The sequence below is a fragment of the Excalfactoria chinensis genome, chromosome 1, assembly GCF_039878825.1.
Source record: "Excalfactoria chinensis isolate bCotChi1 chromosome 1, bCotChi1.hap2, whole genome shotgun sequence".
In the NCBI taxonomy this organism is placed as follows: Eukaryota; Metazoa; Chordata; class Aves; order Galliformes; family Phasianidae; genus Excalfactoria; species Excalfactoria chinensis.
Window position 1 is genome coordinate 114131586 of NC_092825.1, and position 21799 is coordinate 114153384.

The 21799-nt window shown below is 47.2% G+C and overlaps 1 protein-coding gene and 1 non-coding gene across 2 annotated transcripts; both read left to right on the forward strand.

Moving 5' to 3' along the window:
• Positions 1–2745: 2745 nt before the first annotated feature.
• On the forward strand, positions 2746–2818 carry TRNAV-UAC (transfer RNA valine (anticodon UAC)). Its single transcript has one exon. It is a non-coding gene; the product is annotated as a tRNA-Val (tRNA).
• A 5856-nt stretch (positions 2819–8674) lies between these two features.
• RS1 (retinoschisin 1) lies at positions 8675–20091 on the forward strand. The gene is made up of 6 exons (XM_072361535.1): positions 8675–8726; positions 15620–15645; positions 16421–16526; positions 19114–19255; positions 19504–19699; positions 19939–20091. The coding sequence occupies exons 1-6, from the start codon at positions 8675–8677 to the stop codon at positions 20089–20091; spliced, it is 675 nt and encodes a 224-aa protein (XP_072217636.1).
• The last annotated feature ends 1708 nt before the right edge of the window (positions 20092–21799 follow it).

Consider the following 21799-nt stretch of genomic DNA (forward strand, 5'->3'; position numbering starts at 1 on the left):
CATATGCAGATGGCATCTCATCTGCACACACATTCCTCCCGTAAGAGTGTAATGGGTTCAGGGAACTAAGCTCATGGCTCAGCTTGTCCCTTTCCTGATAACTTCTGGAAAGGGGTCAGACAGTTTGCCAGTGTGGCTGACCTATGTTCAGGAAACCATGCTGCCATGTGCTCCGAAATCAAACCCTGACTCCTGCCTGCAGGGCCTGCCCATCCAATCCACCTCCTTGCCTTGCTGTCCGTGGGCTCTGTCACCTCACAGGTGCCAGGAAGGGCACAGCCATCAAGCCCAAGGCCATTTCTTACTGCTCAGTGTTGACATAACAGCCCCAGATGAATCTGCCACTTCCTGTGTGGGGCAGCATGAGGATGCTACAATTTCGAGCACATACACTACCAAACAACTTATAAACATTAGCTACCAGAATAAGTCTGGTACTGTAATATTGCCAGTATACTCTCAGGCACAACCCTTGGCATCCACCACACCACTAACCACTCATACCCCCTACACTGTCCTTCTACCCTCTTCTGAAAGCCAGAGAGGAGCTGCTCGCTTGGTCTCTCTGTGCAGTGATGGAGCAGAGCACAGCAGCCATTTTGCAGGGTCTCTGAGGAGGTTGTGGATCCAAAGAAGGCTACAGGTTACAATGCATGGGTTAAGGTTAGGGTTAGGATGCACATGGTGAGGGAAGCACCTTGTGGATGGGGATCACAGTCTCTGTGCCTCTCCTCTGTCTCTGCAGCCTCTCCTCATGTTGGCATTCCCTAGGGCCAAAGCTTTAGTAATACCACAGCATGGTATTTTCAAGCAATTTTTGCCATCAGTTTGGTGACAGTTCTAAAGACATCAGCTGCCACTGTGGAGGCACTTGGACACAGTGATCAGATCATCTTTTGGGACAGACAGAGGAGCTCCCTCACTGTGATGGAATGGGCACATTCTTTAACATGTAGAAGATATCTGAAGTGCCAAGCCAGCAAGCAGAAGGCACTACGTGAATGTGAAAAATGTGAATGTGCTTTTCTTTGATTGACTGAGCTAGTTCTTTGAGTTTCTGGAGTCCTGGACACAAGCTTCCATATTCAAAGCTACTCCTTTCCCGTGGAATGAGACAGCAAATAAAATACACACAAGGCACCCTAATTGTGCACGACCCGGGAGAGTTTTGATGTTTGCTTTTCTGGTAGGATGCTCTTTCCCTTATCCGAGTCGCAGTAGCTAATCATTTATGTATGATCACCCTGTTCTGCCAAAAAGCATGCAAGTCAAAATACATCATAACCTCTTTCTACTGCACTCTGGGGATACGTGTCATTTATGAAATATTTACTGCATCTGATAAATTCATCCATATGAGCTTTTAGCGAGATTTCTGCATAATGAGAGGCCATAAGGCTTGTTCCAATAGCCAATAAATCCATCAGAAACCTTTAATCCAAGATCAGTGGGAATGGAATCAAACCCTTAGTTGTTAGCTCCCTGTAGGACAAGGTCTCCCCAGCATGTTTTCTCTCGTTATTCATGGAAACTGCTCATCCCTTCTCAGTGCTCTGAAGTGACCCAACAGCCTGACGTACAGATGTGCTGGAATGAGCCACCTCTCCAGTTACATATAGGGATCATAGTAACACATAACTTTCCAAATAGCCTTTCCCATTCAAGCCCAAGGACATCAGCCGGACCTAACAAAGCCATCCTCCTTTCCACACAAAGCAAAGGGAACATACTAGTCCCACCACCAAGTCACATGTGCTGAGCTTTTTTGCTCAGCAGCCGCATATCACACACTTAAGGAGGTGAAAAGCATTTGAGCAAGTGTCAACAGACAGCAGGCAACACAATTCTCATATGTTTTTGAGCAGCCTTGCAGAACTAAAGAAATAAGATAAAAAATCATGCTGCCAGCACAAAAATCAGGAGACCCCTTTACAGGCAGCCCTTGAAGTAACAGCATGCATAACATTCACCAAATGCTTTGGAAACACCAGCCTCGTGAGCCAGCCTTCATGCAGCCATTCCACATGTATAATTCAGAACCTGCTTCAGGCTTCTGTCTCAGAAGCACCCACTACAAAGTGATGCAACCAATACTTTTCCAAAAGGCTTTAGATGATCACAGTCACAGTGAATGTGCTCCTTCTGCACCGGGGTTCCCCTCCTCTTAGCCTATCAAGCTCAGGAAAGTATTTTTATGTGATCCAGCCATGTATTTTAAAGCACTGGCCAGGGGACAAGTCCCCAGCTGAGCAATCTCTCAATTACAGAAGGAATAAAAAGAAGAGATAAAGGAGAAATAAATATACAGAGTCACTTTGTTATCTGGCTTTTTCCTGTCAAAATCAGTGCGATGACTGAAGCCAGTTGGTAAATGAGCCCACGGAGCTTATGGAGATGGCACCCAACTACAGCACTCGGATTTCGCCACCTCCTTGTGAACCAACAAAGAAACGGGCACGAGAATTACCTAAGGAAAAGCAAGGCCTGCGTTTTGTCAGCGTACCGAAACACAAACTGCACCGACAGAGGTAAAACACCACAACAAACACCTTCACCTCTCGCCTTTCACACTCCTCCGCCCCCCTCACAAACTGCCCTTCCCGGCCAAACCGCCGGAGGAGGGATCCGCCCCTCCGCGCTCCTCCAATGGCCGGCTCCCTCCGTGTGGGCGGGAACGGGGAACGGGGAGAAGAGAGCGAGCCTCTCGTCGATAGGTGGAGTGCCACAACCGCCTGCTTCCGTAGCGGTTCCATAGTGTAGTGGTTATCACGTCTGCTTTACACGCAGAAGGTCCTGGGTTCGAGCCCCAGTGGAACCAGCGGTAGAATTTTTTTCCTTTACAGTTCCCTTTAATCTAGGCATCTCACTGCACAAGTGGCACAATTTGCTGAGAGGCAGCCCTGAGCCCGTCATAGGCCCTGTGCAATAGCACCTTTTCTAACAGTCCAAACATAATTCAGACGGTGTTACTGCAGGACTTGTTTTTCTTTCTAAAGAGAACGTCGGAACCATGGAATAAGTCCCTTAAGATCATCAAAGGCACCCATCACCTAGACACCCATCACTACCAAGTCTGCCACTAACCATGACACTTAATGCCTTGTCCTCGCAACTCCTGAACATCCTGCAGGAACGAGGACTCCACCAACTCCACTTTCTCTGTGAAGAATTCTTCCTCACATTAAACTAAGCCTTCTCTTGTGCAACTTGAGGCCATCTCCTTCTGTCCTGTCACTTGGTGCCTGAGGAAAAAGAACAAATCCCACCTTGCTACAACCTCCTTGAAGGCAGTTGTAGAGGGCAATAAGGTCTCCACTGAGCCTCCTCCAGACTGAACAATACCAATTCCCTCAGCTACTCCCCACAACTTGTTTGCCTCAGAGCAATTTCACTGTTGCATACAGCATATCATCTCATTCCGCATGTGGAAGCCTTTAGGAAATGGTGACTGTTGGCTACAGATGCTGCCACAGCACCTGTCTGCACATGGAAGCAGGGCCTGGGGTGAAAAAGTCTCTGCAAGGAGGAAGAGGGAACATCAGGGCTGGATAGGCCCAACTAGACCTGAGACCTCCACAGCGAGCCCTGCTTCTAGGGTAAAATGCCTGTCATAGCAGGGTTGCTTTCAGGTTACAAGTCCAAAGCTGTCCACTACATCTGGAATCCTCAACTGTTAGTATATGAAAGCCTTCAGGGAAGGTGCTTCCCATCATCCCTCCATGATGACTCCATGGTGCCCACCCTGCTAATGACATCCACAGGTCCCTGAAGTGTGGTAGGAGACTGGGCCTGCTCCTGGTAGGCAGCACCAGGTAACTGGTCATGACGTGTTTTTTGCACTGAGGTGCTTTTTTTTCAGAAGAGGACATAAACCCACACTCAGACTCCTTGAAATAATAGTTTATTTTGAGAGCCAGATCTTCAGCATGGGCAGACCATCATCACTCCATCCACTTTGAGGGGATCCAGATCTTGAAGGTTTGACTCCTGCTCCAAAAGCACTGGCAGTTTTCCTCTCTCAGCATGTCAGTATCCTGCCTCTGAGAGATGCCTACGATTCACACGTATACATTTAAATGTGCATTTTGTACGTTCCCTAGCTGTGCTAAGACCAGTGTGTGCCAGTCACACATTAGCGCTGCAAAATTGTGTGGTGCGTGTGCTTGGATCCCAGACATACAAATTTGGGTGTGTTGCTCTCATTTACCCTTTCTGAAGTCTGGCACTCTGACTTTGGGAGAAACACAAAATCGCCATGTGGAGCTGTGCTTCCCTTGCACATGGGCACCTTCCATTCCAGCCTGCCCTTCAAGAACATGTGCACATACCACAGCTGGGCCAGGCTGGTCCAGCTCCAGGAGGTCTCTGTGCATGCTTGATGCCTTTTGAGAGTTCCTGGAGACACTGCTCAGATGTGCCCAGAAGCAGATTCATCCCCCATGAACTCTGACAGACAGAAAAATATGTGCAGAAAGTGCAAGCCTGTGTAAGAAGTTGGCATGTTGATCTTCAAATGGTACAGAGCTGTGGTTATATCTGTTAGCCAAGCAAAGCAAAGCAAAGAACAGACTGGAGCACTGGTCTCCAGCCATCTACGCTGCTTAATTCTTAGTAAATTCCTGGTGAAATTGTGGTGTAGGCCAGCTCTGCCCAGCTGGGAAAGATGCATATCATTCCCAGTTGTTGGCTGAACAGCCTTGACTCTGCTTCATTGCCCCCGCTACCATCCCAGAGCTTCATTTCCTTATCCAGTCCTACTGTACTCCTGGAAGTGAAAGCCAAGCCCTCAGTTTTGTGCAGCAAAAACACTGTGATGCTGCAGAGTGGCCTTTGTGTTATTTCAGACAATGTGGAAGAAGAAAGTGTAGCAAAATATAAGAGGGCCATAGAAATGTACAAAAATGTTTTATGGTCAATAGGACATGAGCTGGACCCAGTGCACAAGCTCAGGCTATCCCTGCTCTTGTTTTACATAGCAGTATGGTGTACTCAGATGATTGTATTCTGGTCTTAATGCACTAGGCACAGTTTTGCACTATTGTCAAAAACAATGCAAGGCTAAATTTTGTCCTTTAAAAACAACAACAACAACAACAAAGAAAAGAAATTAAAAAGGCAAATGTTGCCCTTTCTGGTGCTGTGTTGTGTACTGGCTTTAAAATATTTTCTGTCTTCTATACCTGGAAGTATTTATCTGACTGCTAGGAAAGTACAACATGATCCATTTAGTAATACTGTCTGTAGTGGAGGTGTTGCCATTTAAGGTTATTAAAAAGAAGCATTATCAATAGCATTAGACCCAGAGGGTCTGGAGTGTATGATGTTTATACAGAGACTTCAGTTTTAAAGCTCTCTGACTCATCTTGTGAACCAATTTGACTTTTTTTGAATGACTTTTGTTCTGACTGATCTTGTCTTGATTTGACTCATTTCCAGTGCCTTTGTTTCCACGAGTTCACTGCATTTTAACAATTAGCTCAAAAGATGCATGCTTTGAAAAGGGTACAGCTGCCCAGTCATTCACCCCTGCTCAGAGATGGGCTTGATTCAACAATATGTAACTAGAGACAGTTCCAAAGGACAGGGAGACAAAATCTGTTACCTGCTGATTTTGTTTCTCGGTTTTTCAACATATTTTTGCACAAAGGCTGCCCTGGTGTTCTGCAGAGACGGAATTCTATAATGGGGAGCTGTTAGCTTTGAGGATATCCCTTTGAGTGCTATTTCTGAATATTGCATTTCTTACATGAAACCAAGACCTATGGTGGGATGAGTGGGATGCTTCAGGGCCAACCTGTTGAATGAAGCTTGTTTAGGTGAGATTTTGTTATAAGAACATGTGGAGGGAACACAAGGGAGATCAGGTCAGCTTTGTATCAGCCCACCAAGGTAAATGTGAAGGTAGGACCAGGTCCATCTTTGTGACCGCTAGAGGGGGCCATGATAAGATGTCTACTAGAATCACAGAATCACTGCTCAGGTTGGAAAAGTCCTTAAAGATCATCGAGTCCAACCACAACCTAACCATACTACCCTAACCATAACAACCCTCTGCTAAATCCTGTCCCTGTGCACCACATCCAAACAGTTTTTAAACACACCCAGGGACGGTGACTCAACCACCTCCCTGGGGAGCCCATTCTAATGTTTAACTACCCTTTTTGTAAAGGTTTTCCTGATATTCAACCTAAAATTACCCTGGAGCAACTTGAGGCCATTTCTCCTCGTCCTGTCACCTGTCACCAGTGAGAAGAGATCAACCCTGCTCTCTCTGTAAGCACCTTTCAGATACTGGAAGAGGGTGATAAGGTCTCACCCTCAGCCTCCTCTTCCCCAGACTAAACAGCCCCAGTTCCTTCAGTCTCTCCTCACAGGGCATTTTTTCCAAGCCCTTCACAATCCTTGTTGCCCTTCTTTGGACCTGCTCCAGTACCTTTCTGTACTGAGGTGCCCAAAACTGAACACAGTACTCGTGGTGACACCTCACCAATGCCGAGTACAGGGGCAGGATGACTTCCCTAGTCCTGCTCACCGCACCATTCCTGATACAAGCCAGGATGCCATTGGCCCTCTTGGCCACCTGAGCACACTGCTGGCTCATATTCAGCTGACTGTCCATCAACACACCAAGGTCCCTTTCCATTAGGCAGCTTTCCAGCCACTCCTCCCCAACCCTTTAGGGTTGCCTGCAGTTGTTGTGACCAAAATGCAGGACCCGACACTTGGCCCTATTGAAACTCACAGTCTGCCTTGGCCCATCAATCTAATCTATCCAGGTCCCTCTGTAGTGCCCTTCTCCCCGCAGGCAGATCAACACTCCCTCACAAATTGGTGTCATCTGCAAACTTACTGATGGTGCACTCAATCCCCTCATCAAGATCATTAATGAAGATGTTAAATAGAAGCAACTCCAGTACCGAGCCCTGAGGGACATTCCTCATGACCGGCCGCCAACTGGATTTATCTCCACTGATCACAACTCTTTGAACCCGGCCATCCAGCCAGTGTTTCATCCAGCAGAGTGTACAGCCATCCAAACAATGTGCAGCCAGCTTCTCCACAAGGATGCTGTGGGAGACAGTGTCAAAGGCCTTAATGAAGTCCAGGTAGACCACATCAACAGCCTTACCCTCATCCACTAAGCGGGTCCCCTTATCATAGAATGAAATCTGGTTTGTCAAACAGGATCTACCATTCATAAACCCATGCTGACTGGGCCTGATCCCCTGGTTGACCTTTAACCATGGTTAAACCATGGTCCATGATGGCTCCCAAGATTATCAGTTCCATAACCTTCCCCAGCACCGAGGTGAGACTGATAGGTCTCAAGCAAGAGGACTGCCTTCCTTTGGATGAATGACCTAAGAAAAGGGTGGACTCAAGTCTGGGTGTAGAAAACTGCAGGCCTCAGCTCATCTTTGCCATGCACCTGGACACACTCCTCTGCAATGGAGAGGGACACCTACAGCTTGATCAGGGTGCTCAGAGCCATGTCCAGCCTGACCTTGAGTGTCTCCAGGAAATCATATCACAGAGATACTGGAGCTGACATCCCATGGGTGGGACATCCACAGTCTTTAGGTTTCCAAAAGTAGGCAAGGTAGATCCCACCAAAATATCAGCATCCTTGTTTGTACAGTTTTCTCAATGGACACAGACTAGGAGACTGAAAGTAGATGGAGCTTCATGCACCCACAGCCCACGTGAGCTGCGCTGTGGTTTAATCTACTCCCTGTACATGCAGTCAGAGATCTTCTGAAACAAGGGAAGCAATAGCTGTCAAAGGCCCCCATTAAAAACTCATTGCTAATTGCACATAATTAATAGAGGCTGGAGGAACAGGAGCAATATTCACTGGAATCATCAGCAAACTGTTGTAGTCTTCAGTTTTTCCGTCACTTTTAAACCAAATTTATAACTGTCTTTCATGCTGGGTTGACAGCACTGTGTAATGATAGGATATGATAGGTAGAACTGTAAGCAAAGAGAAGTTATTTTTGTTGTTGTTGTTTCAGAGTTTTACATCTCTGCAAGTAAATGGCATAAATGTGCTATTTCTGTTTGATCTAGTAATTGCAGTTTTCAGCCCCTTGCAATTAGGTGACTGAAAGAACAGTAAGGCCAGGGAAGATTCCTACACTCAGCAATTATTAGGACAGGCATCAATGATGCAGAGGTAAATAACTAGGGTGGAAGATAATTAAAGCATGTTGCATACAATAGATAATATGTACTGCATAAAACGGTCTATGATTTATAAGCATTAGGCACATCCTCTGCCTTTGTATGATGGGTAAATGTGGTTTCTAGTTAGGCATGTCCTTGTTCACAGAATCACAGAATCATCAAGATTGGAAAAGATCTCTAGGATAATCTAGTCCAACCATCCACCTACCACCATTACTGCCCACTAACCCGTGTTCCTAAGTACCACATCCACACGTGGATATATGTCTGAATACAGTCATAGTGCCAGTACCACAGTGCTTTCTACCTTTTAGATATGGCACATGGAGTTTGACAGTCGTAACTATGCAGTTGTCTCGATGCTACTTGATAAAACCCTGAGAATGGTGGAGCGTAATGTGCTTAGGCGAAGCTTAAGTTAATCTCATGCCTTCCCAGAAAGCTGAGCAGCGGGCTAAGGAGCTATTCCTGAAAGGGGAAGGAAAAGATGTGGATCAAGATGGGGAGCGTCCTGCTGTCTCTTCTTTTCTGGTACAAAGGTATGCACTTTGCCTCTAGAGACGTGCTTTCAGATGTCCCCCTTTGTATTTCTTGCTTCATCCAACCTCCTTTGGGCTGTGGGGTACAGAGGGAGCTCTTTATGGAAGCAAAACAATCAGGGAAAGGAAAGATTGTGCAGGAGATGTGTAATTTACGTACATGAGTGAGCAGCGTTCTTACAGCTCTATGAATATTCAGTAGTACAACTCTGCTTTGCAAAGTAATTGCAGTGTAAAAAGATTGGCATGTAATTTGTCAAAATACGAATTTACACAGAAAATTGTGGTGCAGCTGAGCCAGTGAGTAAATAATAATGCTGATTTGAAAAATGAGGTACAGTAGAATATGAAAGACCGGTCCTTCATTAATCAAAACTCTTGGTTAATCAAAAGCCACTTGTTTTCTTTAGCAGCAAGACACTGCTGGGAGAGATCTGCTTTTCTGAAAGGCTCTTTCAGATATTTTGTCCTGGGAAAGAATTTCAAAGGCGTTCTAAGAACGAAAATCAGAAGTAAAAAAAAAAAAGGGGGGGGGGGGTGGGGGGGAAGTGTTTATTAACTCCATTTTAATTAACCTCACTGTAACACAAGGAGATGGCTTTCAGGTTGTGTTTGAACTTCTGACTTCTTCGCAGCTGACAGGAAAGCTCTGAATGTCTCAAGACTGGGGTTGCTCTTGCTGGGTGCTGTGCAGTACCTACCAACATCAGCTTTAACACGGTGTGTCCATTTGGGACTATAGTATTGTGCAGATCAGATCAGCTTTCCCCCAACAGATGTTTAATTTTCCATTTTCTCCTTTTTTGTTTTTCTGTCTATTTTCTGTCCTCCTCTGTGTCTGTCAATTACTTTGCTACCTCACGCATGTCCAACTCACAGCCTGCAAGTCCATTTTCAGTTGACATAAATAAATGACCTGCATATTTTTATATGGACTGTGCAGAGTTGCAACCAGACATTCCACTCAAAAATGGGACAGCGTCTCTTTACTTTTATAAGACCACTCTTACCAGAGAAAAACATTCCTTGCTTCACAGTCACGCCTCATTCACATCATCGCTTTTTGGCACTGCTTACATTTGTGAACAACTGTTTTCAGGGATGAAGCACAGCAGAAGTAACATTTCATCAAAAGTCTCTGAGGAACTCCTTGAGAGTTCATTGAGAATGGCAGCCACTGCCATCAAACCAGGCTGATGCATTACTTTCATAGAGACAGGGTCACATATCCCACTAGTTTTGTGGTTTTGTTGTGTTCTTTCCTTGTTTTAATAAAAAATGTTGTAGATTAAAATAAGTTTTGTTACTTATATACATCAACTATATTATCTATTTTATGAGGGCTGCTTCAGAAGTAATTCCTTCCATTTTATGTTGTCAGCCCATGACATCAGAGGCAGATGTTGGTAGTTTGGCAGTAGAGGTTGAACCTTCCTACCAACATCCCGTTACATTTTGCTGACATTTTACTCTGACATAGGAGTGTGGATGAAGCATAATTGAATTTCTCCATGCAGAAACAAATGGCACCCATTGACATTTACTGATACTTGCTGAACGCTTGTGGATGTGAACACAGTGAGGTGCTGGGTGGTGCATTTCATTAGCAGTGACAGCCACAGTGGGTCAGTTCCACTGGTGCAGATTGTTGTCAGTGCAGCATGCAGGCTCTCATTCACCACTGGCAAAAATGCAGAGCTAATAGCAGTGACTACGTTGAAAAAGAGTATTTTGTAGCTGAGATTTTGCTCTATCAAACAGTGTTACTGTGCTCTTTGTATCACTGTAGTTTCCATGAAAAGAAATAGGAGGCATTACTTTAGGAGCACGCCTTGTGCATGCGTCCCAAGAGAATTCCTCTTCACTCAGTGTGGTACAAGCAAGCCAAAATGTTGGACACCCGTGGCCTACTGAATGTCATGGGTAGGAAGGCCTTCTTCAAGTGGCCATGAATCTGTTTCATCCCGGCATGCTCAGCTGTACCCTGCACTGTCTAATTCATGGGTCTTCCTTTTGATCTGCCAGCAAATACTTGTGCGTTGCCTTTGTACCTGATCTCTGTGCTGTCCTTCATTTGGTGTCTGATCTTCCTCGAAGGCTGTTTTTACCCAAACTGCACATTCTTCCCAATGGGCGGCATAACTGCAATTAGCCCTTGGAACAAGCTCACACCTTTCTCTGAAGCCCAGGCACAGCTTGCTGTTAATAGACACCCACACAACAGGATATTTTCAGAGAGCTTGCAGTGAAAAAAATCACTTGCAGGATCACTTTCCAGGCATCGCTATTTTGGTATTTATTTCTTTCTTTCTTCATTTACTGCCTTTTTAAAAAGACTACTTGTGTTTTATGCGGCCCAAGCAGCCTCTTCTACCTTCTCAGTGGGCTGCTTTGCCCAGGTCCCTTCGGGCCCCTTCCATCTTCCACCATGGGGAAGAACTGGTGGGTCGGCCCTGAGCCAGCTGCTCTGGTGACAGTGTAAGCTCCTTAGCAATTCCCTCCTGAAGAGCCGCAGCTTAGAGGAGCACCCTGCCCCCGTGCTTTGCCAGGCTTCTGCTTGCTGGGTACCCTGCAAAGCAGCAGCAGCAACGGCAGCAGATGGGGCATCACAATTCTGCACCAGCACTCAGATCTGGGGGCTGCCATGAACATGCTTGCAGCACATCGATGTGACGTACCAGCACCACGTCTCTCCATCCCTGCTTGTCATGCATCGGAGAAGAAGCACGTCTCTACAGTTAGAAGGAGGGGATTTTTTTTTTCTCCCTCTCTATTTTTTGCAGCTTTGAAAAAAAACAAAAAACCAACCACCCAACAACTAAAGGCCCAACCCCGCCTTCAGATCGCAGTAAATAACATCTTTAGTGCCACCCTTTGGCACAAGCGGCACATCTAACAAAATGACTAAAATTACTGTGCAGGCAGCGTACTGCAGAGCTCTGAGTGGGAAGGAACAAATGTGTCAGTAAGATCAGGAAAGGCCAAAAAATTCTCAAGGGAACACTTTAGGAAAAAAAAGATAATTGATGTTCTCGAGAGGAGAGGCAAAGGTTGATTTTTCCTCCTTTTTCTTTCTTTTTTTTCCCCCCATGTATTTTCAAAACATAAACGATTGGTGGAAGCGCTGAGGAGACAGCGGGTGTAAAAGAGAAATGAATCTGAATTAAATAGGTATAACTGTTGTTATCTCAATACGGCTTCTATAAATTCCAGATAAATACTGGCACGTAGTAAGTGGAACACAAAACAGATGATGAAAAAGGGAAACCAGATTAAACATCATTGAAATAAAGGTGCAATACAAGAGAAAAGTGCCCCCACCATCATGTCCCTTTCCAGGCTTTGTTTGTCCTCTTAGAAGGAGGCTTCCTACTCCTTGGAAATCAAGCTGCTCATTGCACCGGATGGCTGCATGTCTTGGCCGCCTGTGTTGCTTACATAACCCTCCCCTAATGGCTGCTCTGTTGGTACTAATGGCAAACAGGGAGCTGAAATGCACAGCCTTTCCGAAAACGTGCTAAAGCCACTCACTGCCCTCTCCTTTTTTTCATTCCTGAGATGTTTTTTCCAGGGCCAGTCACATCTCCCCCTGTTTTAAAATGTTGTTCTTCCTCTTGTGCAACGCTGAACTCATTGCATGGGAACAGCCACACCGGGGACATGCAGGTGGTGCTCTGCACTAGGAGAAGCAGAGGGAAAACAATACTGCTCCTCTCTCTGATCCCTGCTAAATGCAGAGGCTGCCTGCACAAACAAGAGCTGATGGTTTTTTTTTCCAGCTGAAGATCTAGGCCACCTAAATTGTAAAGTCAATGAACAGTCGATAACATTTTCCATGACCAGGAAACTTACCAGCTTACTCTGGTAAATCAAGTGACTGATGTTTACCCTACACTTTAATTCTCCATTTCACCTTACAGCATGCCTTCTTATGCTCGCACACCCATTGTTAATTCTAGCCACTCCATACAGGATGTTTTGTCATCATGGCTCAATGGTCAGGATGTCCAACATGATGTCTCAGAGGTGACCTCCTGAAATCCCTCAGTTTTGCCATCTTTCCTTCTGGCTGCACTTACCTTCCTCCTTTCTTTCTCGTGTTCAGACAATGATCTCAATAACCAGAGGTTTTCCTACACCTGCAGTTATCTGCTCCCATTGCTGAATGCCACTACTCCATTGCACGGCGCCTTGTTGCGCTCCTGCCTGCTCTTTCTGGATTTCAAGTTCAATGTTTCCAGCCTCAGTGCTCAGAGAAAAGCTTGACTCCAAAAATCTATGGGAAGAAGGGTAGCCAAAGAAACCTTGCCCACACTTTGCAGTGCCCATTGACCCCACCTGAACGCCCTTGCTGTTGCTTGTCTCCTCCTCCACTCTTCCCACACCAGAACCTCATGTAGCTGCTGTTTTTCCCCCCCTGCAGCCTAGGGCTCCCACCTCCTCTCTGTTCCACCATCCCCAAATCCAGTGCTGAGAAACAACATTTGTGCCCAGCCACGTGTTGGAGGTCTCTCACGGCCTGGTGGGTTGGAGGACAGAGAAGAGGCAAGACAGAACTCCCTGTCTCTCACAAATACACACAGATTATGCTTTATTTCAACAAACTGATGGCTTGCTCAATGTTCTGGGGCACTGCAGGAGCTGTAAATAGGACTCTTTCTGTTTTCATGTTGTTTTTTTTCAGTCCTGTACTTTTAAAACAGCCTGCGGCAGCGGTGCAGACTCATGACTCTTCCATGAACTGCAGCAATTTGTTCTGTCTGACCTACAATTACCAATTATCTTTGTAACCTTCCTTGAAGGCAAACATGCTCACTATAAAAGCATGCCGACCATCACATTTTGAAACTATTGGCAGCTTGCTTTCCTCTTCATTTCCTTTGTAGGACAGGGCCCATCACAGCTGTAAACACACCGATATATCAATTACTGCTTTTTCCAGCCAACTGCAGGCAAGGGCATTGCTTTCTCTCCTTTCCTTTCCCAACATCAGTGGACATCAGGGGGATGCTGAGGGATGCTTGGTCTGTCCATAGCCACCACTGCCCAAAGCTCAGCATCCCAATGGCCCAGCTAAAAGGCAGGATGCTGCCTTTTGCAGTTAACCCATTTTGGCTCAGGATGGCAAAGTTTGTGCCATACTCTGGGTTGGTTGAATAGATCCCACCATTCACCCTGAAAATGACTCCTTTTGTTGTTGTTTCACTTACAGCTGCTGGGTTTCCAGCAGTGACCATCAATGAGGGGTCAGTGTCTTGCCTCTCAAATCAGGGACTTGGGAAGTTTGCCCAAGGGCTCGCTGCCTACCAGAAGCAACGGCCCTGTGTCAGCCAGTGCAGTTAAATAGAGCATCAAGGAGGCAGGAAATGTGCTGCACTGCTGTTATAGGTACGGTTTAGATACATGATAAAGTCCCAGCTGCTACCATATCAATCTGATGACGAGGAGCATTAACTGCTACACCTTTTCATCAGAGACTGATGTAAACTTCTTCATCCAGGGCAGATTAACTTGGGTTAACACCGAATGTCCCAGAAGCCAGAAATGCTTGTTTGGGAAACTGAAGCGAGGGAGACCATCTCTGTGTTCATAAAATGTTTTTAAGTATTTCTTTATCATTTTGTTCCTTGCTGTGGTCTTTCTTTCAGGCTCTTGATACATTCAGGCTCACTGTCAAAGCTTGGGAGAAGCCGCATTTCAGTAATAAACAGAGCTTTGTGTACAGTTTATATTTCAGCTGATTATAATTGCACAGCGTTTGCGAATCTTTTGAGATGAAACTTGCTGTGTAAATGCAAGATGTAAATTGCCAGCATTAGTCGGACCTTCCTAGGCTCAGCAAAGTTAGTGTGTGAATGAATAAATCATAACTAGATTTCAGTGAATAATTCAGAGCCTAATTCATCTGATAAAAAAAAATATAAAATCCACTTTTCCTATTCACAACATCACTGTTTGCAGACTGCTGTTTTCTTGTGGTTGCCGTGTGCGAGATTTTACTTGCTCCATAGTTCAGCCCGTGGTGGCCACAGCTTGCTGTATCTGTTGGAAACACGAGGGCTGACGTTTGACTTGTATTGATGATTTATCAGCAGTCATGGGAACTTTAAAAATTATTCTGATTTCACAGTTGTCTGGGCACTGTTCTCCCTGTTTAAGTGCTATTGAAGCAGCCTGCTTTGGGCTTTGTGGGGAGGTAGGAGAGCTCTTTCAGTAAGGATAGGCCTTGTCAAACATCACTGCTCAGGGACAGGCAGAAGATAAACCAGGTCAGGTGTTACAAAAATAGCAGTGCTTCCTCTTCAGCCACAGTACTTTCTCTAAAGAAAAAGGAAGGAAAGGGAGTTTTGCATGTAAGATTGATTGGGAAGACCTATTTACATTTTGTTATCCTCCATGTCGCCCAGAGGAACCTTCTCATGATTGCCACCTAGAGGGGTGCAGTGTCTCCTCGGAAGCCACCAGTGATCTGCGATGGCTGTAGGCTGCGATTTCACCTGTCAACAGCTCTTATTTTTACAAGCAAAATGGGAAAGGAAAACTGTAGGGCAGGAAGATGGCAAAAATGAATGGAGGCAACATCAGTTGGAAAGCAGAGACTGAAAACGACATGAGCTTCTCCTCAGGATGTTTCAGGCACCTCTGATTGTAAAAAGGAAACATCAAAGCCATCACAAAGAAAGCCCAGTGGCAGAGTAGCAATGATATGGGCATATCGGTATCCTGCTCCTGCCCACAGCTGATACCCTCTTGCTTTTCCCTGGCAATCAGACTGGAGATGCTCCCTTTCTCCCTTGATCTGAATCAGGCTCACGAGTAAATACCTATTGCATTTCCTGATACTATCACATCTGAACTCTCTCTCTTCTTCCCTCCATACCCGCTGCCCGCAGCTGTGCTGGCCCTGTCACCTGGTGAGGTGAGTCCTTACAGCTGGCTCGGCTCCTGTAGGCAGTAGGAGAAACAGAAAGTGCCTGACACCTCTGGGAGTGAGTGGAGGAATGTGGGATGGGTAAGGGACCATTCCTGCCATGAGTTTGCTACTGGTTTCAGAGTGCTGGTCCCCTCAGCAGAAGCAACTTTTAAGTCTTTGTATTTTGAAATTCCCCCTATGCCATGCACCAAAGGAGTGAATCTGCATGTGTACCCATGAAAGTCACCCGAGTGTCATAGGCAGAGCATTGAGGAGCAGTCGTCTGCGCTGGGGACTCTCTTAAGCCCCACTCCAACAACAGCCTTCAGTCAGCACTCACCATATGATGTCCTTCTAAGGGGATCTTGGTGTGGTAACTCCTGGTGCAGGAGTATGAGGACATAACACCCTATGGCATATCAGAGGTCCCAGCAGGGCTGTAGGACAGCCACATCTTGTGCAAATCCCCCCAGAAATACACTGCGTGGTGCAGCCTTCACCCCTGTGTGCAGGAGGACCAGGCTGGATCCAGCCTGGCTGAGATAAGTGAGCTAATGCTCACTTGGGTGACTTTGGGGCTGTGTACCCTACAGTGACACCATGGTTCAAGAGCAGTTAAGAAGGCTGCAAAATTTAGATGCAGACATCTTTCATTTCTCTGTGGATGTCGCTCTATCAGATAGCACCCATGTTCAGGTATCTGGACTGGCACTTAGCTTTGTGTCGCTATCATTGATCACTACGTTGATTTTTATTTTATTTTTTTTAATTTTCCCATTAGGATGAGAGACTGGAGCTGTGGCACAGCAAGGCTTGCAAATGCAATTGCCAGGGAGGTCCTAATTCAGTGTGGTCCAGCGGAACTAACAGCTTGGAGTGCATGCCAGGTAACAGGTCGCCCTATTTCAGCGGTGTCTGCGTTATGGTTCTCAGCAGCTCCCCTCATTGCACCCTACACTGCAGTGAGGGTGTTGCAGTGACGCCCGCTCCGAACACTGGGGCTGGTGGAGCTGTGCCCATAGGAGGTGCAGGGTGACCCTCAGCCAGCAGAAAGACAACAGCACCCCTGGCCTGGTGAGGGCACCCAGCGTGGCCCAGGCTGGCTGAGTTCACTAGAAAGCAAACAAAAACGTATGCATATGTAAGAGCTGCAAGAGATTACACTGTTAACAGAGCATGTACAAATGAGAGGGAGAGAAAACAGATGCTTCTGTTCCACATTGGTGTTGGATGTCAAGGACTCCTGCCTGAGGAGTGACTCAGCAGGTAAGAACAGAGGCTTTGCAGCCATCTGCACCCAGCCCTCTGCTTCCCTTGAGCTCTCCCATAAAAACTATTAGAACGCATCCAAAGGAGGGCTATAAAAATACTGAAGGGTCTGGAAAGCAATACGTGTGAGTAGCTGAGGTCCCTGTGTTTGCTCAGGCAGAGCAGAGGAGCTGATGGAGGCCTGATGGCTGCAGCTCCTGACAGGGAGCAGAGGGGCAGCGCTGAGCTCTGCTGTGTGTGACAGCGACAGGGCCCGAGGGAACGGCATGGAGCTGTGCCAGGGGAGGGGCAGCTGGGGGGCAGGGAAAGGGGCTGCACCACAGGGCGGTGGGCGTGTTATGCCACCGGTTTCCTTCAGGTCAGCGATAACGGCATGATGAGGTTGAGCTGGTTTGGCCGGGCGGGCACCAGGCGGCTGTTGGTGTGTCTGTGTGCACAGCATGGCTCTGCGTGCCGGGTGACCCGCTAATTTCATTATACTTGTGTGACCTGTGGATTAGCGATGCTAAAAGTAAAACTACGCTGCCTTCGAGATAAGCCTGCCGAGTAGTAAACATGTGGGGCCACCTCAGCTGCTCTGCAGAAGTGGTTTCTTACACAAAGGGAGCCACATAAGCAGGTTAGGTTAGGGACGTTTGGGTTAGGTTTAATGTGGAGAAAAGGCTGATGGTGACGTCATGAAGCTGCACTGAGATAGCTATAAATCCACAGGATGGTTTTACCCTCGCTACCGCATCCCATTCAGCCCTTCAGAAAAGTGAACTCTAATCTCTGTTTCCTTCTGATTTTTTCTTTAACATCATATAAATACGTAGATAGTGTGTGCTGTGGGTGCAGGGGTTTCAAGCAGCTGCTACTGGCTGTCGTTATTGGACTTGGTGTTTCCATGCCTGGAGGAAGGCAGGGCAACAGCTGCATGGTTTTTTGGGGGGAAAGTACATTAATGTGACAGTGACTGAACAAGATATGTTAATGAGATATTGACGTGTAGGATTCTGACCTGGTGGAATTTGCTGATGACACATCGACCATCCCACTGGTGTGCTCAGGCATGGCACAAACCAAGGGACCAAGTGTGGCTGGAGGAGGCAGTGGCCACACCGTGCTCCGGGTGCACTCTGGTACCATGCACACACAGCCTATTTGTAACCATAATGCATTATAGTGGTCTATCTGACATATCTAATGCATAGAAATGTCCCACCTGTGCAGCAAGATCTATACCACTTTAGTCACTTGTTTATTGCCCATGAAACAAAGCACGCTAAGATGTAAAACACGGCAGAGTTCCTCTTTGGGGCATGCACGTGCATAGGAATATCCCTCTCCATAGGCTGCAAAATCACACCATGCTGTAGGCAAGTACAAATGTTTGCCCAAGCAGCTCCCACATGAAGCCTGCGAGCATCTTATTTACCTTCATCTAAATACGTAGCGGTAGCCTGCTTGCATAAAAGATGATCATAACACAAAATGCTTGCTCCAAGGAGTGTTCATTTGCTCCGCATGCCGGCAGCCACTGGGAGTCTTGCTGAGCCTTTCAGTGCTGCAGAAGGCTGTTGTGGGGTCAGGTTTGGTAACCTGGAGATTGGAAGGCAAAACTCAGAAGATCTTTGAGCCTTCAGGAACGCCAGGCATTACACCTCACTAACACGTAGGTACCTGCACATTTTTTTCAATGAGGGAAGATTATCTGCAAGCACAGTTATAACCCTCACAGCACAACGCACAGATCTGACTGGAGCAGGCTCAGCAATTCTGCTGCGTAGGCACAGCTGTAAATCACGACAGTACATGAGAGGAGCCGAAGGAGGCAAAAAAAAGTGATGCCAGACTTTCCCCAAGGACAATCTGGAGGCGGGATCCAGGAGCATGGATCCAGCGTGGATCCATTTGCTTCTGCTTGCAAGAAAAGGGAGACTTGGAGACTACAACATGCAAATAAGACCTTTTCCCACAAACATCATGAGCAGCAACGACTTAGGAATAACCATATGTAGGGATGAGAAATTTAGATGCCATGTCCCCAGGACAGCAAATTACTGCAGGGACTGTGGTCGGGGCTTAAGAGCATCCCCAGCATCCTGCTGGGGGCAGGGCACAAGGAAACCACAGCGGGTGCTGACAACAGATTAGGACAAAGGCAACCAGAAGGCAGAGCAGCTCGTGTCACTAATGGTAGCGTGTTTTCATCTTGCCCTGCAGAGTGCCCCTACCACAAGCCCCTCGGCTTTGAGTCTGGCGCCGTCACCCCTGACCAGATCAGCTGCTCCAACCCCGAGCAGTACACAGGCTGGTACTCCTCATGGACAGCCAATAAGGCCCGCCTCAACGGCCAAGGCTTTGGGTGAGTCTGAAAATACCCCCTGTGGCTGTGGGGACCCTGTGGGAGGGCATGGGGGAGATAAAGCACTGAGGGGCATGGATTAATGGGCACAGCGGTGATGGGTTGGTGGTTGATCTTAAATGTATTTTCCAACCTTAATGATTCTATGATTTTATAATTCTATGGGGGCCAGGCCCCCTGGCAGTGTGGGGCAGCAGGGTGGCCTGGGTGGTGGCTTAGGGCACAGTGGGGCTGTGGTGTCTCCCCAGGTGCGCCTGGCTCTCCAAGTACCAGGACAACGGGCAGTGGCTGCAGATCGACCTGAAGGAGGTGAAGGTGATCTCAGGGATCCTCACACAAGGGCGCTGTGATGCTGATGAGTGGATGACCAAGTACAGCGTGCAGTACCGCACTGATGAGAACCTCAACTGGGTTTACTACAAGGACCAGACCGGGAACAACCGGGTGGGTTGATCTTGTGCTTTGTCTTACAGCAGTGGTCTCAGGGTTGCATTTGATGATGTAAAAGTCTTGGGGGAGGTGGCCTAAGGGAGGGGAGCCTGTGTGAAAAGCAGAGTGGATGGGGCCTGGTGCTTACCCGTGGCGCACAGGTGTCCAGCCCCATGGCCATCACGCTGCCACGGTGACAGTGAGTGCAACGCTGTCAGCCCCTGAACTGTGTGTGCCTCTGCCTCTCTTGGCAGGTTTTCTATGGCAACTCGGACCGGTCATCCTCAGTGCAGAACCTGCTGCGGCCACCCATCGTGGCTCGCTTCATCCGCCTCATCCCGCTGGGCTGGCACGTGCGCATTGCCATCCGCATGGAGCTCCTCGAGTGCCTGGGCAAATGTGGCTGAGTGCCCACTGGGTAGAGATGTGCAGGTGTGTGCCTGTATGGCCGTCCCATCTCGCTGCTGATGCGTGCTGCGGCCACGATCCTGCCCACCCTATAAACAGAAGGGCTTTCTTGAATAAAACACTGCTTTACATGACACCTGGCGATATGGCTAAACCCTATTCCAACAGCTTACTGTTTTTGAGGGGGCACACACCAGCAAAACTGGGGTGTTTTGTTACCATGGCTTCAGTCCTGTGAGATACAATGCTTCTCATTCTGGGTGCTAGACTAGGGACACAGTCCTGATCCTGGGTGCTAGATATCATCACAGCATGCTGTGGGCATGGGAGGTGGACTTGTGCTTCAATTTCCATGACCGCCTCACCCTCCATGGCCTAGTTCCCAGTGGGTGCTGTGCATGTGCAGGTGTGGGCTCAGCCATCCACTTGTCCTAACTATGAAGTCTGTGAGATCCTATCTACTGAAATGCTTACTGCCATGTCACCGTTGCACTCATGCTTTTATCCACAAAGTGAGTTTTATCTATCCATAAATGGGCTGAGGGGCACATTTTCTTAGCAGGAGTGCTCCTGAATAATTTCTTTGAGCTTTCAAGCTTCATCCACAGCCTAAGTGGATGGACCACGTGCCCTTATATACCAAGATAATTTATTTAGCATCTCACAGCTGATAATATATTTGGATATAAGACACAGAGGAAGGAAAGACTGGACAGGACACAAGGGTCTGTGCCATCACTCCCAGCTTCAAACAGGATGCTAGACTCCTTTTCCAGGCTGAAACATACAGTGATAAACAGGTGGAACTAACTGGCACATACTGAACTTCACGGTTTGTTTGTGTCCTTCCTCACCCTGTCCTTTGCCTGCACCTCACCTCCCAGCCTGGATGGGGAAGGACCTGCTGCTGCCTTTTTAATGCTTTAAAGCAGACGTTTCTGCTCTCAGCCAAGCTGTGCCGCTCGCCTGCTAATCGACCTTTGGAAATTCACTTAACCTCTGCCTCTTATCTAAAAAGCGGGGTGCTGAGAGGCTTAATTAATTAAGTGGTCCTAAAATGCTTTTAGAAGTGCGCTTGACTTCCACTTCTGCATAAACACAGCATATTGAAGAAGGGTGCAACTGAGGGCATTATGAAAGCCGCCAAAACACAGTTACAAAACTGCAAAGCTTTTGCTCATGAAGTCAAACTTTTTCTTCCTAGCATGGAAATGTCATTTTAATTCTCGGGCACAGATACCTCCAGTTGCCGTTATGCAAATCAGAAACAGCGACTGAGGCATCAGGAAATGGTACAAAACAGTGCAGAAAAGGCAGTATCTTCTAGGAGTGAAAAATCCTGCAGATATTTACCTGTACAGGTAGGTACGTGGCCCTGCAACTTGTAAAATGCAACTGCTTTAACTGAGAGCTGCCTTCAGCCTTATGACATGAATGAGTGCAGTGCTTACAGAGCGCTGAGTAGTCAGAGGAGCTTTGCCTAATCCAAGTGGTGTAACAAGAGGCTGCCTCAGGCCCTCCAGTCCAGCTACATTTCTAAGTCTGTAGCCCCATTCTCTTAATCATTTCCCACAGAAATAACCCCTTAGCAGCTGTCAGAGTGAGATACCCACACAAACTCTGCTCTCTGTCCCAAGGGGGACCAGTGCTGACCACACTGGCTACCACAGCAAGGTGTTGAACTCCGGCACTAGGGGCCCACAGCCC

Bases quoted from the DNA above. Each gene is read 5' to 3' on its own strand.
- RS1 (XM_072361535.1), top strand. From the start codon at position 8,675: ATGTGGATCAAGATGGGGAGCGTCCTGCTGTCTCTTCTTTTCTGGTAC. The intron at 8,727-15,619 runs GTATGCACTTTG...CGCTGCCCGCAG, and splicing joins TCTTCTTTTCTGGTACAAAG to CTGTGCTGGCCCTGTCACCT. The intron at 16,527-19,113 runs GTAACAGGTCGC...CTTGCCCTGCAG, and splicing joins CAGCTTGGAGTGCATGCCAG to AGTGCCCCTACCACAAGCCC.